Genomic DNA, 17,736 nt, shown 5'->3' on the forward strand with positions numbered 1-17,736 from the left:
CATGTGAGACAGCGCTCTCCTTCACCCTCATTAAAATACAAACTGAGGGAATATCTTTTGGAAGAACAGTGTTTATTACTCCAGTATGGCTTCAGAGACTTGTAGAAACGACTCCTGGTGACACAACACCTCACTAAAACCGCTTATATTGGGTTTTCCGATAGATTGAATCCCTGCGATGACCTGTCTAGGGTGTACCCCGCCTCTCGTCCATAGTCAGTTGGGATAGGCTCCAGCTTGCCCGCGACCCTGTACAGGATAAGTGGCTATGGATAATGAATGGATGGATATGTTGAATCAAACACAACTTGGTATTTACTCTATTGGTGGGACCTAAGAAAAGTAAAATATGTAAATATCAGTCACATGAAAACATGACTTTGCCTGCAAAAACCAGTGTGGATATCCAAGTAAATGCCAGTTACTCTAAATACAAAAATTTGATTAAAAGTGTTTGAACACAGCCTTACTGACTTTCGTACTGTGAGTTGGCCTAGTGGTTAGCGTATCCGCCTCTCGATCGGGAGATTGCGAATGAGTTCTACTCACGGTCGGGTCATACGGTACCAAAGGCAGTCATAATAAAAATGGTACCTACTGGCAAGGCACACTGCAATACAGATGCGAGTGGGAAGTCAAACTCTCACGGTTACCAAAGGACTAGCTAAACACCCCCCCCACCCCCCCCACCCCCAACCACCATCACCACTGTAACAGCTATGTAATAGGAAAGAGGCCAAGGGCTACGGAAACGGATACCGGTGCCGCCCTGTGCGCCACATGGCGTGGGAAGGGACTTGACTTACTGATTTTTGCCATTAGATCACAATTAAAGTTGGGAATTTCAGGTACAAATTTTTTTTTTTTCAATTACACTACCGTTCAAAAGTTTGGGGTCACTTCCTTATTTTTGAAAGAAAAGCACTGTTCTTTTCAATGAAGATCACTTTAAACTAATCAGAAATGCACTCTATACATTGCTAATGTGGTAAATGACTATTCTAGCTGCAAATGTCTGGTTTTTGGTGCAATATCTCCATAGGTGTATAGAGGCCCATTTCCAGCAACTCTCACTCCAGTGTTCTAATGGTACAATGTGTTTGCTCATTGCCTCAGAAGGCTAATGGATGATTAGAAAACCCTTGTACAATCATGTTAGCACAGCTGAAAACAGTTGAGCTCTTTAGAGAAGCTATAAAACTGACCTTCCTTTGAGCAGATTGAGTTTCTGGAGCATCACATTTGTGGGGTCGATTAAATGCTCAAAATGGCCAGAAAAATGTCTTGACTATATTTTCTATTCATTTTACAACTTATGGTGGGAAATAAAAGTGTGACTTTTCATGGAAAACACAAAATTGCCTGGGTGACCCCAAACTTTTGAACGGTAGTGTATATTCAAATATTTTTAACTGCCACCTACATGCACTCAGAAGTCTTTATCTGCTGCAGTGTGTGCGCATATACAGTTTACCAGGCAGTATATAAAGCACACCATGGCACAGATGTGCTAAGTGGCTGTTTTTAGGCATAATTAACTCACTTTCTGTCTGAAACACTTTGCATATTATGTACAAAACTGGTTTTGTACTTTTTGTCGGCCAGGTGTCAGTTATTCTCATGAGTGTTACTGGGCAGGGTTGGCAGCTGTGTGGTTTTTCCCACAGAATTTGCCTGTTGACAGTCCAATAATACACAACTCTTCTCAGACTTTAAAGAAATCTCTTATTTTAACTTTTAATACTGTTGGGATTCTTTTGTCCCATAGGATTTTTGTGACACTGACCGTTTTCTTCACCGCAACCCAAACTGCAATAGAAACGTAATCCTGACCAATGCAATTTTGGTCTTAGTTTCAGTTGCGTAACTCATTCAGACAGGAGACATCTATCTGAACTATGCTCAGAACACTAACCTTTCCACCGGGACAGTTGATGTTTTATAGTCACACAAGTCATGCACAACTGGGTTGTTTTTATATTATGTTACAAATCTATGAGTCAGTACAGCTCTTTTGGACCTGTAATATTCCCCCCCAGTTTTCTCCCTAAATTTGTCACACACTAATTCTCCGCCAACCAACCAGGGAGGGTGAAGGCTAGCACATGCTTCCTCCAAAGCATACAGTATGAAGGCAGCCAACCGCATTCTTTTGCTCTGGTGTGTAGCGTCACAAACTCGGAGAAAAGCGCTGTCGGCCCTCTTCCACATACATGAGCTCACAGACGTCCACATTTGGCGGGTGGTGTTGTGATTGACAGGGGAGAGTGTGTTTTGCTTCCTTAGCTCTATATTTGAACTCGCAGTTTCCTGACGATAGGGTAGACTCTTCTGTTTTTGATAACGCTGTACCGGTGACAAACTGTTTCATGTTGTTTGGACTCCGAATTCAACAGCAGCTTATCAGTTTACCTTTGGTGTATTAGATTTCATCCATCACTTATAAGCTCATCCGGCTGATAGGCGACGAGTTTATGCCATCACGTGTTGTCCAGCGTCGTCCGAGTTTCACGAAAATCGCTCCTTCTGTCTCAATTCTTCACTGATTTTTATTCTTTTTGGCAGGAAGGTAGGTCTTCCTGGGGTGCATATGGCTTCTACCCACATTTGCATAATTGTAATTAATAATGAAGTTATGGAGTAATTAAGCCGTAACGAGCAGTTTCCACACAAATCGCTGCTTCTCTCAATTCTTCACCGATTTTGATTCTTTCTGGCATGAAGGTAGGGGAACCTAGGGTGCGTATAACTTCTACCCAGATTTGCTTAACCTCCAAAGGCCCAAGCTGTTTTTTTTTACATGCATTTTTTATTTCTCTTTGCTATTTGGGCTTATTAGAACCTGATTAGAATAAAAACTAAGCATCATCTTTTGATAAGATGTACTTTTAGAGAAAAAGTATGTCCACATATGTGGATTCTTGTTCCGAATTTCTAAAAAGTGCTGTCCACGCATGTGACCGCTAAGCCCTAGGAGGTTAATTACAATTATTAACGAAGTGATGGACTATTTTTAAAAGCCTTAATGAGCAGTTCAACAAAAATCGCTTCTTCTCGGTCAATTCCTCACCGTTTTGGATTCTTTCTGGCAAATAGGTCAGTATTCCTAGGGTGGATATCACTTCTATAGCTAGCTTGTATATAGTCTATATAGCTTGGAACGTTTATTGTGCAAGGTGGCCCACTTTAGAGCGTTCTTTCTGGAGTTCTTTGAGTTTACCTGCAAAGTTCAGCTCCTACAAACTAAAGGAGCATTTCATTTTTTCACTTTTTCTTTGCTGAAGATACAGGGAGTTATATTTTATAGTTAATTACAGTACAAGTTGTAGTTTTGTTTGTAATGTTGTCGTCTGTATAACGTAACCGTGTGTAAATTAGCACTACGGTGGCTTATAGTGTGAGCAGATAACTTGCAACAAAGGTTGTAGTGTTAGCAACTGACTAACCCATGGGATTTCTCGGTGGAGCCACATGATGCAGGCACCTGAATTTTATTCAATAACATTTGATTCAACATTGTTTAAAATAACTTCATTTAGTCGTCCCTGTCTGAGTAAAAAGATATAGGATCATACACGATCCAGGGCTTGGAACCATCACACATTTGCAGACATGCTGCAAATAAAGCAGTGTTTGCTCAACACAATGGCAGTGTTTTAGCAGAACTGGCCGTTTTTAATATAATTGTTCGAGTTTGATCCACATGTAAAACAACTGGCTTTTAATGCATTCTCTGTCTTCACTCATGAATGGAGAACGTGTGAAAATCTGCGTAGAGATCCTAAGGGACAGCTCTTTAAACAGTAAGCTAGCATTAGATCTGTAAATACACCCAACTATTTCCAGCTCCTTCCGTAATGTGCTAGACTCACGCCCCCTTCCTGTGCTCAGCTCCCTGCGCTGAAGAGGGGGGCGGAGGGTGTTGCACCAATTCGGATCCCAGGAGGTAGTTGGTATGCAAAATTTTATACCACAGAGACATGTTTTGACTCTTCAGTTGCTTTTTTCAGGCTGTGGGATGGTCTGGTTTGTCTTAGCATGGCATGATGCTGGAGATTTGGGGTCAGAGGGAGGGGGTCTGATCAGAAGGGACTGATCGGTTCCTGCAGAAATGTGGAATTATGCTGTCCAGAATGGCTTAATAAGGGAGTGTATTATTTTTTGTTTGTTTTTTAAAGCCAATATGCGAATATTACACAGAAATCTTAAGACATATCCATTATAATAACATGTATTAATGCCTCAGATATTGTTACAACCTACTATTATGTATATGCTAATAGTAAGTTGTAACAGATGCAGGTTAGGTTAGGTCTCAAATGAGCAGATTCTTGCCAAATACATCATCACCTATGGGGGAAGGGAGGAATGACTCAGGCTACGTTTACATTAGACCGTATCTGTCTCGTTTTCTTCGCGGATGCACTGTCCGTTTACATTAAACCACCTGGAAACGCCGGGAAACAGGAATCCGCCAGCGTCCACGTATTCAATCTAGATCGTATCTGGTCCGGTGCTGTGTAAACATTGAGAATGCACGGATACGCTGTGCTGAGCTCTAGCTGGCGTCCTCATTGGACAACGTCACTGTGACATCCACCTTCCTGATTCGCTGGCGTTGGTCATGTGACGCAACTGCTGAAAAACGGCGCGGACTTCCGCCTTGTATCACCTTTCATTAAAGAGTATAAAAGTATGAAAATACTGCAAATACTCATGCAAATACTGCCCATTGTGTAGTTATGATTGTCTTTAGGCTTGCCATCCTTCCACTTGCAAGTGATAAGTGATATGCGCTGGGATCACACACACAGCGGCTCAGTCCCGAAAACACTGCTAGTGTGCTTCACTCGCGCGCTCTGTGAGCTGCGCAGGGCCTCCAGAGGGCACTCGCTGTTCAGGGCGGAGTGATTTGGAGCGCAGGATGCCTGCGGAGCCGAGCGTATCCGCGTATTGGTATTGTTGTGTGCACGCGAATCGTGTATTGGTGTTGCTGTGTGCACACTAATCGTTTTAAAAACGTTAATCTGATGATCCGCTGATACGGTCTAATGTAAACATGGGCTCAGTCAAGCTTCCATTGATTAGCAGCAAAATGGAGAAAAAATGGACGGATGAAAGGCAAGACAAAGACGAGCGCGGGTCAAAACCGATACCATGTGTGTGATGGGTGATTTGGCCTGAGGTGCCGTATGAAGTTTGGTGGATGTGTGGTGAAGTGTTACTGAGCAAAACTCCATTCATTTGAATGGGGCCAAAAATCAATGGAAGCCTATGGAGGTAAAAAGAGATGCGTGAAAACCAAGAAAAAGACGAGTGCAGGTCTCAGATGAGGGCATGGATCTGTGCGGGGACTTGGCCTGAGGCATCAAGTGAAGTTTCTTGAAGTTTGGTCACTTGGTTAAAAAAAATTGGAGAGTGAAAGTTTTTCTCCTGAAACACCATTCATTTTCAATGGGGCCAAAAATCAATGCAAGCCTATGGAGGAAAAAGGGATGAGCCAAAAGAAAGGGAAAATATGAGTGCGGGTCAGAACCGATTGCATGTATGTGTCAGGGGAGTTGGCCTGAAGTATCACATGAGGTTTGGTGCATCTGTGATGGAGCGTGTCCGAGTAGGACGATTCGATTCATGAGCCCTATTCATTCTCTATGGGGAAAAAAGCAAAAGAAAAACGACAAGAACAAGAGAACGGGCACGTTGATCCAAAAGCTGTATACAAGCACACTACACCACTTCGGGCCAGACGTCTCAGAGTTGGAACGGTGTCTCTATCTCAAACACCCTAGGAGGAGTAGTGGATCCAAAAAACGTGTCGGAATAAGGCAGAATAAGTAAACTTAAGAAGAACAATAGTGTGCTTGCCACTAATAAGGCAATGATAGAATGTAGCAGCGAAAAAGGGCAGTAGTGTGCAAACAAATGGAAACGGTCAAGGACAGTTTACAGGAAGGTAGTCCATGGTTATAGACTCCTGTCAGCCCAAGAGCAGAGCGAGCAAACACGTCTGCCTCGAGCAGCGCCATGTTGCGCGTGAGGCTGAAATCAGTAATGTAGTAAGGGAGAATCATACATGGCCTTAAATAGAACCTTGTGAGTCCACTATATTATACATTTTAAGACTCTGGAGAATCAAAATTTATGGTCTGTCGAATAAGATCAGAATTGAAAAAAAGTTCTGCCTAAATTGACTGTTTTCAAGCCTGTCCATGGAAATACGTTTCAGTATTGTCCAATGCTGCATTCGAGTGCAACGGAACCAGAACTGACGCAATCCAAGGAAAGCAGCAGGTCATTATATACTTTAACCAGTACAGAGTCTACACTATGATTGAGAGATTAAAGGCATCAGAATGTCGTTTCTAGAGAGATGGCTTGAGGACCAACCTCAAATTGAGTGATTTAATTTATTTTGTTTAGTAACATCTCCTTAATCACTACTGAGCCAAGGACACAACTCCGAGTCCTTGCTTTACTAAAATCCTAAGCAAAATTGCTTGTGCAGTCTGATAAATTGGATGTGTACTTAGTGGACGTCCTGCGGGTGATTTACAGAAAATAATTGCGTAAATGGCATTTCAGGCAAACAAGATGAATAAAACAATATGCAAATGAGGTTTTTGCATGTGTGAACTGAAGCATCTCCCAATAAACAACACATGGAACCTTGAGGCACGTGGACTTAATAGAATACGCATTGCACTGCTGCCACATGATTGGGAAATGTGTATATATATAAATAATTTTATGGCTTTATATTGGAAACTAGGTTGTTTCTTAAAAAAAAGTGTGTGTGTGTATGCATATATATATATATATATATATATATATATATATATATATATATTAGTGCTGTCAAAAATGTCACGTTATTAACGCGTTAACTTGACTCAATTTTAACGGCGATAATTTTTTTATCGCGAGATTAACGCTCTGTGACATGATGTAGGTTTTTCATAAGCTTTTGAAACTGCCAGGAACTTGGAACAGAGACTTTGCTTAGAAAAACGATAGCAGCTAGACTGTAATGCCCCGCACAGCCAGAGTCCTCTGCCCTCCCCCGAAGAGCCACGGTGCTCGGCTTAGGTTTCGTTTTCCCATCGGCGGCTCCAGCCCCACTTTGCAGTGGCTGTGACAAGACGTGTTATGCTCTGCAATAAAAAAAAAACAAAACATTGGTACAACCAGTGTTCGAACTATGCCGATATTTTCGGGGGGTCCCTTTTTTTCCCTGGGGGGGGGTGTGTGCTTGCGCTTGTCTCAGAGCGCGGATCTCCATCGCGCGCTCACTTCGGTTATGCAAATGCTTCCTGTTACACACGATTGCTATGTCAATAAACATCATTTTGCCAATATTTTAGAGACCCCCCAACATTTCCCAAATCATGTTTTCAAGGGATCTCATGTCTGTTTCAGGGGATCTCGGATCCCCCGAGTACCCCCGTAGTTCGAACGGTGAGCAAGCCCATTCACTTTTTTATGCTGATAAGAGAATTACAATGGTTTTTCATGTGACAAAAATGTGCGATTAAATTGCGATTAATTGCGAGTTAACTATGACAGTCGCGACATTAATCGCGATTAAATATTTTAATCGCTTGACAGCACTAATATATATATATATATATATATATATATATATATATATATATATATATATACACCAGATTTTTTAAGAAACAACCTAATTTCCAATATAAAGCCATGAAATTAATTTATATTACCTTTTTTTAGTTCTTTTTCTGCTTTGTAAAAAGCAAGTCTGACTTTTAAAAGGATTTACCCAGAATAGCACAGTATGATTATGAGTAACAGCACAGGGACAGCATCCTGTTTCATAGCCAATACCACCAACTTGTGTGTGTTGGGTTTGAGTTCTCCAAAAAGAATAGAAGTGTGTGTGTGTGGAGCTGTGGGAGGGTGTACCAGAGTGCAGTAGACAGCCGTAGGCCAGAGGTCTCCTTTGAAGCAGACCATGCTGCCCACTCTCTGACCGTGGCGTCTGCACTGGGCGATCTCCGCTCATCCAGCATACAAATACACACACGCTACACACTCGTACACACACACAGCTCTCAGTCCCTGAGCTTACAAGAGCTGAGTAGCTAATCCATGTTTCAGAGGCTGGTTTTAATTCTTTATCAGCATTCACATGCATGCGCTTCCTGTGAAGCGAACCATTCTGGGAACAGAGGTTTATTATGTGGTGTCAAAGGAAGGTCCAGACAAGACAAGATACGTGACCGTTATTTTCATTACACCATGCTTATACACAGGGTCAAAGACGAATCATGGTTCGAATCACGAACGTACAAAAATCAATATCTAAGATAAGATATTGGGTTTTTTTTTTTTAAGAAAAAGTGTTCCTGTGTATGTCTGTGAAGGTTCTCAGTCATCCAGGTCATAGTAAACTGTGGGTGGTAAAAGAGAGCAACTGGACTTGCTTGAAGATTCTTGAAGACGTTTCACCTCTCATCCGAAAGGCTTCTTCAGTTCTCTGACTAATAGGGAGTATCGGGTATTTATCCTCTCATGGATGAAAAGCAATCCTCAGGTGTCGTTAAAGCTGTGTTCACATATATACCGGTACGATAGTGGTATAACTGTATTGATACAAAATATACCGGTACAGTTTAGTGCATCTGTCCACACTAGCGAGAAATGTTTGCGGTTTCCTTTCACGGTAGTTGAAATGCGTGTGCGCGAAATGTTTCCGTGGTTACCGAGTAACTTCCTTCCGAGAATATGGCGGATGAAACAACGCGTGTGTGCTTTTTGTTGTCAGTGTACAGTCTGTATTTCTGGTGGTCATTTATTCAGTCGAATCATATAAAACGCGTGAGGCAGTTGAGAAAGAAACAAAGAAAACGAATCTCCATTCTTCACTATTTTATTCAGCGAAGACATCGATTGAGGTGTGTGACTTTGCGCATGCGCATTATATTTGTATCGATACAGAACCGCTTCATCTGTCCACACTACAGCGAAGCGCTATAGTACCGATACTGTACCGGGACGAAACCCATACATTTGTGGGTTTCGTACCGATACAGTTATACCGCTACAGTACCGGTATAGTTGCTAGTGTGGACAGGTGTTGCGGTACGAAAGTAGTATCGTATCGGTACAAAATCCCTAGTGTGGACAGGGTATTAGTCATCCTGTTGGTGTGGGTCACTGGGGGCTGGGTGTGAAGAAGCCTTTTGGATGAGAGGTGAAACGTCTTCAAGCAAGTCCAGTTACTCTCTTTTACCACCCACAGTTTACTATGACCTGGATGACTGAGAACCTTTACAGACATGTTTCCACGCCCTTTGGGATGAGAACCCTTCGACTGGTGTGAGAGGACTTCCAGAAAACTAGCAGACTATAGAAACCACCTGCGTTTCAACCTAAGGTGGGGTTTACATTAGACCGTATCAGTGGATCATCAGATTAACGTTTTTAAAAACGATTAGCGTGCACACAGCAACGCCAATACACGATTCGCGTGCACACAGCAACGCCAATACACGGATACGCTAATCACATGACTAATTCGGCACGTAAGTTGAAATGTGTCAGTGCGGCTCATCGCTTCCTCCTCAGCGGATGCGCTCCAAATCACTCCGCCCTGAACAGCGAGTGCCCTCTGGAGGGTGCGCACTCCGGCCCTGCGCAGCTCACAGAGCGCGCGAGTGTAGTGCACGAGCAGTGATTCGGGACTGAGCCGCTGTGCGCAAGTCACTTACCACTTGCAAGTGGAAGGATGGCAAGCCTAAAGACCATCATAACTACACAATGGGCAGTATTTGCATCAGTATTTGCAGTATTTTCATACTTTTATACTCTTTAATGAAAGGTGATACAAGGCGGAAGTCCGCGCCGTTTTTCAGCAGTCGCGTCACATGACCAACGCCAGCGAATCAGGAAGGTGGATGTCACAGTGACGTTGTCCAATGACGACGCCAGCTAGAGCTCAGCACAGCGTATCCGCGTATTCTGAATGTTTACACAGCACCGGAGCTGACACGATCTGGATTGAATACGTGGACGCTGGCAGATTCCCGTTTCCCGGCGTTTCCAGGCGTTTTAATGTAAACGGACAGTGCATCCGCGAAGAAAACGAGACAGATACGGTCTAATGTAAACTTGGCCTAAGATGCCGACAATCCAACAACGACTCTCTAGGCCGTTCACACCCAGCCCCCAGTGACCCACACCAACAGGATGACTTATGCTGTGTTCACACTTATACTGGTACGAAAGTGGTATAACTGTATCGATACAAAGTATACCGGTACAGTTTAGTGCATCTGTCCACACTAGCGAGAAATGTTTGCGGTTTTCTTTCACGGTAGTTGAAATGCGCGTGCGCGAAATGTTTCCATGGTTACCGAGTAACTTCCTTCCGAGAATATATGGCATCCGTTATTTCGAGATCTCGAGAAAACAAAACAATTATTTCACGATCTCAGCTGGATCACTGTATCTCCGTCGGTAGAGACGAAGCCGGGCCAGTCTTCTGCGGAGGTGCCGCGGACTAATTTTGAAATTATCCCTTCTTAAAAGACTTAATGCAATCTCTCCCTGTGTCAACCCCTGATCAAAATATTGCCTTATTAGGTGATCGATTATTCCAGACATCCTAATGACCAAAGTTGCGTCTATACAGAATGAGAAATAGCCCCAAAGTCAGCATATCACAAGTCTCTTGGCGCACCTGAATGAACCATTTCTCAGCTGTTTACTCGAGATCATGAAATAATTGTTTTGTTTTCTCGAGATCTCGGATTAGTTGTGTTGTTTTCTCGAGATCCTGAATTAGTTATGTCGTTATCTCGGGATAACAAGGTGAATTAAAAAAAAAAAAGGATTATATGAAGGGCCTCTCTCGGCTTCTGTACGGATGAAACAACGTGTGTGTGCTTTTTGTTGTCAATGTACAGTCTGTATTTGTGGTGGTCATTTATTCAGTCGAATTGTATAAAACGCGCGAGGCAGTTGAGAAAGAAACAAACGAATCTCCGTTCTTCACTATTTTATTCAGCGAAGACATCGATTGAGGTGTGTGACTTTGCGCATGCGCATTATATTTGTATCGATACAGAGCCGCTTCATCTGTCCACACTACAGCGAAGCGCTATAGTACCGATACTGTACCAGTACGAAACCCATACATTTGTGGGTTTCGTACCGATACAGTTATACCGCTACAGTACCGGTATAGTTGCTAGTGTGGACAGGTGTTGCGGTACGAAAGTAGTTTCGTATCGGTACAAAATCCCTAGTGTGGACAGGGTATTAACAACACCTTAGAATTACTTTTCCTCCATGAGAGGATAAATACCCGATACTCCCTATTAGTCAGACAGAACTGAAGAAGCCTTTTGGATGTTCCTGTGTATGCGCCATGCTGTTTGCTTGTTTTAGCAAAAAACGATATTTTCATGTGCAGTCGGATGATTCACTCCATATAGGTTACTACTTACAGGCAAAACAGTGCAGATCCTGACATTTTTTCTTTTTTTATTCATGACCCTTGTTCTACTTCCTCACCCCCTGGATGCTTGTAAGAACAAAATGCACAAGTTCTTTTTTTTTTTTTTTTTCTCCCAAGGCAGGAAATATTGTTTCTGTTTCCTCCAGCTTTTTCTTCTACTAACCGTCATATTAACTTGATGTAAGAGAGTCTATAAAACTGTAAAGACTTGCGCAAGTTCCCTGCCGTTTACCTCCGGTTCCCAAACCTGTCATGTGGATTCACATGTTTGATTGTCCGCCGTACTAAGCAAACACGGCGATTTTACATGCACTGTGGGAGCCCTTCACTTGCACTAGTCGGAAATTTGAGCTTGTTAGTTACTGATTGCATCATTTGATTACGTTGAGATCAATTTAGATGTTTTAACGGGTCTTAGTCATTCACATTCAGTACACGTTCAGGACGTAATCGGCAACAGCAACAACGTATGTGTGCTTGTTTTGATTTATTTGAATGAAGCCAAGGCAAGTATAATCATAAAGACAAGAGTGATGTTCATAAGTACAGATTCAGTATAATGACCCATACAGCATAATACAATAAGCACAGGGCATTATGGGTAACTCTACAGTACATAGATGATAACAGGGGCAGATTTCAGATAAACTAAATGGCATTTATATAAATATAGAAAGGGGTTCTGCGTGGTAAGTGATTACACTCCAGAAATTGCTATACAGTAACCACCCATGATGCTCTAGTACCTTTTCCTGGCTTCCAGGGTAGTAATGAGTCCGTAAGGGGGTGCAGTGTGTGTGAAACAGAGACATACTGTAGAAAAATGACAAACGCCAACACCAGTCTCGTCCTTTTGCAAGTAAAAGAAGGTTCATTGCAGAAACGGACACATACTGATGAGGGTTCGGTACACCACTCGTACCGTCCCTTTGTTCTCAAATCTATATATACTCTTTACTAGATAAAAAGGCGATATCTATTGCATTACATGCCCTGATCATGCTCCGGGAGCGTGATCAGCTCTCAAGCTGATTGGTCCTTTCTGTAATCACTGGCTTGCACGCACGTCTGCTACGCACTTAACGAACATGTTTCGGTACGGAACGTTCTCAGTCGTTAGTCCTTGAATAGGCAAGACTCGGTGAAAAGGAAAATTGCAAAACAGTCTGACACGAAAATTTACTCTACAAGTGTTCTGTTCTCTTTCAGGATTCCGATGGAGGTCCTCGCTCAGACACCCCAGCCTCGGCACCGCCAGCTTTCTCGGCACTGCGCCACTCCCGCATCGTCTCTTCTACCTCGGAGGAAGAAGAGGCGCTTACTGAGAAGTTCCTCAAAATCAACTGCAAGTACATCACAGATGGCAAGGCAAGTCAGCACTCTTGATCTTCTCCAATTAGACGCTCGGGTACTTGTTCGAAGCGTCTTGATGGTTTGTTTTCCTCGAGGGGCTTGTGCAAAAATTCTGAACGACTAAGACTTAGAGCTTAGGATGCCAAATGGCAGCGTTTCCACATTTCTTTTCTGGAAATGGACAAGTTTGGCAGCTGTTTCCATTACACATACAGTCCCCTCAGGAAATTTTGTATGGACTCATCTGTGTAATATTGACCTGATTTATTTCAGTTGGAATCAAATGTGTTTGGCTCATACACTGCAAGTGCTGCTTAGTGAATATCGTTGTGTCAGAATGTCATGTTATGACTGTTGCGTTGTTGTGAACAAGTCATGAAATCTCACTGTTTCTCCAGGGGGCTGTAAGTGGGGTGTTGCTGGTGACACCTAACAACATCATGTTTGACCCTCACCGGACGGACCCGCTGGTGCAGGAGTGCGGCTGTGAGGAGTACGGCATCATGTGCCCACTGGAGGAGGTGCAGTCTGCAGCCGTGTATCGGGAGATCACAGACAGCAAGATCCGTGAATCCTTGCCCATGTAAGACTTGTTTTTATTAATTAATTTTGACGCGTCATTTGTCTAATCTGTTTCTGACCCATTATTATTGGTCAGCAGATCAGTATAAAGAATCCTTCAAATACGCTTAGATTCTCATCTCATCATCTCTAGATGCTTTATCCTTCTACAGGGTCACAGGCAAGCTGGAGCCTATCCCAGCTGACTACGGGCGAAAGGCGGGGTACACCCTGGACAAGTCGCCAGGTCATCACAGGGCTGACACATAGACACAGACAACCATTCACACCTACGGTCAATTTAGAGTCACCAGTTAACCTAACCTGCATGTCTTTGGACTGTGGGGGAAACCGGAGCACCCGGAGGAAACCCACGCGGACACGGGGAGAACATGCAAACTCCGCACAGAAAGGCCCTCGCCGGCCACGGGGCTCGAACCCAGGACCTTCTTGCTGTGAGGCGACAGCGCTAACCACTACACCACCGTGCCGCCCACGCTTAGATACTGTGTTTTTTTTTTAAATGTCCAAGAACTCTACGAATCGCATTGAAACCCACATCCCTCATGAGATTCATCAAGCTGAAACACCAGTGTGACAGTTTCAGATATGAAAAAAGAAAATACGGCTCTAAAATTGCCTCAGATGTCCATTGCTCAGCTTGATGATGCAGGAAATGGATTTGTGCTCCAAGGTCAACGAAGCCCACTTTCAGCCGCCTACGTTTTGATCACCCCGTTTTGTTTTCTAATAAGAAGTTAATGATTTTAGCATCCTTTACGCCTGCCTGAATGTTTATATCCTCTTATCAATAATTTGAGTGATGATTTTCTTTTTTCTTTTTTTCCTGCTGCTCTTTTTGCAGTATTCATTAAGCTGAAGTATTACTTCCCATTTCCTAACACTAAACTAATTACATGATATTAAAAATATTAGTCGAGTAATATTTATTTTCTCTGGAAGGAGGATCCTTTGGGAGACCTAAAATAATACACAAAGCCGCCACCCAATGAAATTTTAAATGGATTACCAAAAAATTAATTAAAAACACAACCTAACATATGACATCATTAACATATAAACAGGAATGAACAACGTGGCAAAATGTTCCACATTCTGCACCCTAGGCTAGTCTCTTACAACACCAATGCTAAAAAAAAAAAAAAAAAAGTTGGGACACTGGTGTAAAATGTAAATTAAAAACAGAATGCAATGATTTGCAAATCATGGAAGCTATATATGCTCATTTTGAATTTGATGTCAGCAATATATTTCAGAAAAGTTGGGATGGCGCAACAAAAGACTGGAAAAGTTGTGTAATGCTTAGGGCTGTGCTCACAGCTCGCGATACTCGATCATGCACGATTTTCGGGGGTACGAGACGATATCGTTTACTCACTTGAAAATCGAAAATCCCATATAGAGGTTTTCGACCCACGTGACCGTTGCCATGTCGACAAGTAGATGGCGCCATTTTGGCGGTCACAACAATGGCGACTCCCGCTAGATCTGTATACCTGTATATCTGTATCCCACATGATCTGTATACCCATGTCGTTAAAAACCCATCGCCATACACAGGTATTGATCTGAAAGCGTATAAGAGTTTGGATGCCTAGAAATATTTTGTGTCAGGCTGAGTAACATGCCTACATCAGCGGGTCGTCCCTGGAGCCGGTGGTCGCCATCTTATTACAGCTAAGGTTTGTTCACATTTTCATTTACTTTCGGTCCTCAGGATAAACAAAATGTTATTAAATGTCATTGAAATAACTTCTTAGTCTGTTGAGACATGGCCCGTTATAAATTTGCTGTTACCAGGCAATGACCAAGAACTGTATTATTAGGGTCGGAGTCTGTGTTGTAGCAGTGTACTAGCAGCTAGCTGGGCTGTACTAGGCGCGCGCTAGTTCCCGGCCTGCCCGAGCGCGCTAGCTCAGTAAACTAGTAAATACAGTAAAGGAAAAACTTGAGACTGAAAGGTTTTAACAGTCATCCAAATGACTGAACGTAAACATTGCTACAGTAACATACTAGCTATGTTGTTGACATTAGCTAGCTTGACCTTCAAAATGGCGGACACCGGGGCGTCACGTGACCCTGTGACGTCAGGTGAAAAACCTCTGTATGACACATTTCATGCATATCTCCCGGTTCTGTAGCAGGTTGTCATCAATTTTCACTTGATTTAAAGCATGTTTCCTGCCAGAAATCGACAGAAATTCATGCTTGCAACCTGTTCCAACCAAAAACGTTTTTATTTACAAATGGCGCTTCCAGTTACTCAGGGTATGCGCACTAGAAATTAGGCGCTCTGCTTCAATGCGCTCTGCTACAGACGCTGCAAGCTGCTAATTACGTCCCCCATGTCTCCATGGCCTCGTTTCGAGACTCATTGATTAAACAATTTTGGCGCCAAACGTATTTGCGCCCTCTGCTTACAATACATTAAAGACATCGTTTAACTCGATATATCGCGATATATATGGTACGATATCGTGAGCAACTGATGGCAAACGAGCACAGCCCTAGTAATGCTGAAAGAAACTAATTTGGTTAACTGGCAACAGGTCAGTAACATGACTGGGTATAAAAAGAGCATCCCAGAGGGGCGGAGTCTCTCAGAAGTAAAGATGGGCAAGGGTTCACCGCTCTGTGTAAAATTGCAAAGAACGTGGGATCACACCATCTACGGTACATATCATTAAAAGATTCAGAGAATCTGGAGAAATCTCCGTACGCAAAGGACAAGGTTAAAAGTGACATCCAAGCGATCATGTCACGTCAGAGCAAAAGCATCCTAGTGACTAGATTCCAAGTCGAACTATAAAGTGTTTAGCGAGTTCACGCATGGCGATGTTAAACGAACCTAACGAGCTCGGTTTCTTTTTAAAACTCCACTATTGTCATGAGCTGCGTCTCAAATCTTTGTCCATACTTTCCAAAGTATTTACATTTGCATATCAAGAAAGTCCAGAAGATTTGGTACACAAAAGCAGACTTTTCAGAAGGTTTGAAAAGGTTTTTGAAGTTTGAACATGAAGCGTAATAGGAAAACCAGTACTCATAAACTGTATAGAATAGCATATAAGTATAGAGTTTGAGACACAACACTAGTTTAGTCAGTTGTGGATACAGTATCACGTGATGCTACACTGTCGGTATTGCACCACACGGACATGTAAGGACTTTATGAGGATGCTCCGAACAACTGCAGAATAAACCTGGCAGTGTGTACTTGTAGTTATTAATCAAGTATAATTCAGCCTGTAGACCGTAATAAAGACATCATTTACGAGTCTGGAATATTTCCCTATCCTCCTTTAACCGAAGACTGCAGTCACTTAATAATATCGCTGTTACCATCGCTATGTACCTAAGCAGTCATAGCTTCCATTTTGTAAATGTCATTATATGGAAATCACTACGGTAACCAAATTAAACTTTTGTTCTTGCAGTGACATCGATGCATGGTTCTCAGGGCCTGTTCATCACGCAGAACTGCGTCTGAGAGAGGCGCACGACAGCGGCAGCACAGCCCCGCGTAGCACGGACGCCTCACTTTCCGAGGACGTGTTCACCGAACCCGAGCTCTCACCTATCCGTGAGGAGCAGCCAACCACCCAGCAGGTCCAGAGCGAGGACCAGTCGTCCTCTGAATCCGGCCACACAGTCAGGCATGACCAAGAGGCAAAGGGAGACGCAGGAGGAGAATCCTCCAGGGCTTCAGATGAGCCCCAAAACCAGGAGCAGCTAAGCACACCATCCAGCAGGGACCAAGAACAGCACCAGCCACAAGCTACACCCTCCCAGAGTTCCACTGCCACAGTAGTCACAGATCAGGAACGTGACCCAGACGAGGCTAAAACCACCAGAGACGGCAAGCGGGACTCGGAAACCGATGTGGAGGAGCTGAGAAAGATGTGGAAGAGTCACACTATGCAACAGGCTAAGGAGCAGCGAGAAAATGCACAGCACACACAGAAAGACACTGCCGCGTCAGGCAAAGGCAGTCAGAGACCGGGCTCAGCAGAGGGTAAGACTTGATGTATTTCTGTTATGTAATTATTGTATCTGCCATCATGTGTAACATTCTACACTACTGTTCAAAAGTTTGGGGTCACTTTGAAATGTCCTTATTTTTGAAAGAAAAGCACTGTTCTTTTCAATGAAGATCACTTTAAACTAATCAGAAATGCACTCTATACATTGCTAATGTGGTAAATGACTATTCTAGCTGCAAAGGTCTGGTTTTTGGTGCAATATCTCCATAGGTGTATAGAGGCCCATTTCCAGCAACTCTCACTCCAGTGTTCTAATGGTACAATGTGTTTGCT

The 17,736-nt window shown here is 43.0% G+C and overlaps 1 protein-coding gene across 2 annotated transcripts in view; it reads left to right on the forward strand.

The window, feature by feature from the left end:
- Window positions 1–17,736, forward strand: part of oxr1a (oxidation resistance 1a) — a 142,166-nt gene that overhangs the window by 81,255 nt on the left and 43,175 nt on the right. For both annotated transcript variants that reach the window (XM_060900229.1, XM_060900228.1), the window contains exons 5-7: window positions 12,695–12,853; window positions 13,237–13,421; window positions 16,858–17,435. In XM_060900229.1, the coding sequence (XP_060756212.1) occupies window positions 12,695–12,853; window positions 13,237–13,421; window positions 16,858–17,435 (922 nt within the window). The remainder of the gene's footprint in view (window positions 1–12,694; window positions 12,854–13,236; window positions 13,422–16,857; window positions 17,436–17,736) is intronic.

The sequence above is a fragment of the Neoarius graeffei genome, chromosome 19, assembly GCF_027579695.1.
Source record: "Neoarius graeffei isolate fNeoGra1 chromosome 19, fNeoGra1.pri, whole genome shotgun sequence".
Taxonomy (NCBI): domain Eukaryota; kingdom Metazoa; phylum Chordata; class Actinopteri; order Siluriformes; family Ariidae; genus Neoarius; species Neoarius graeffei.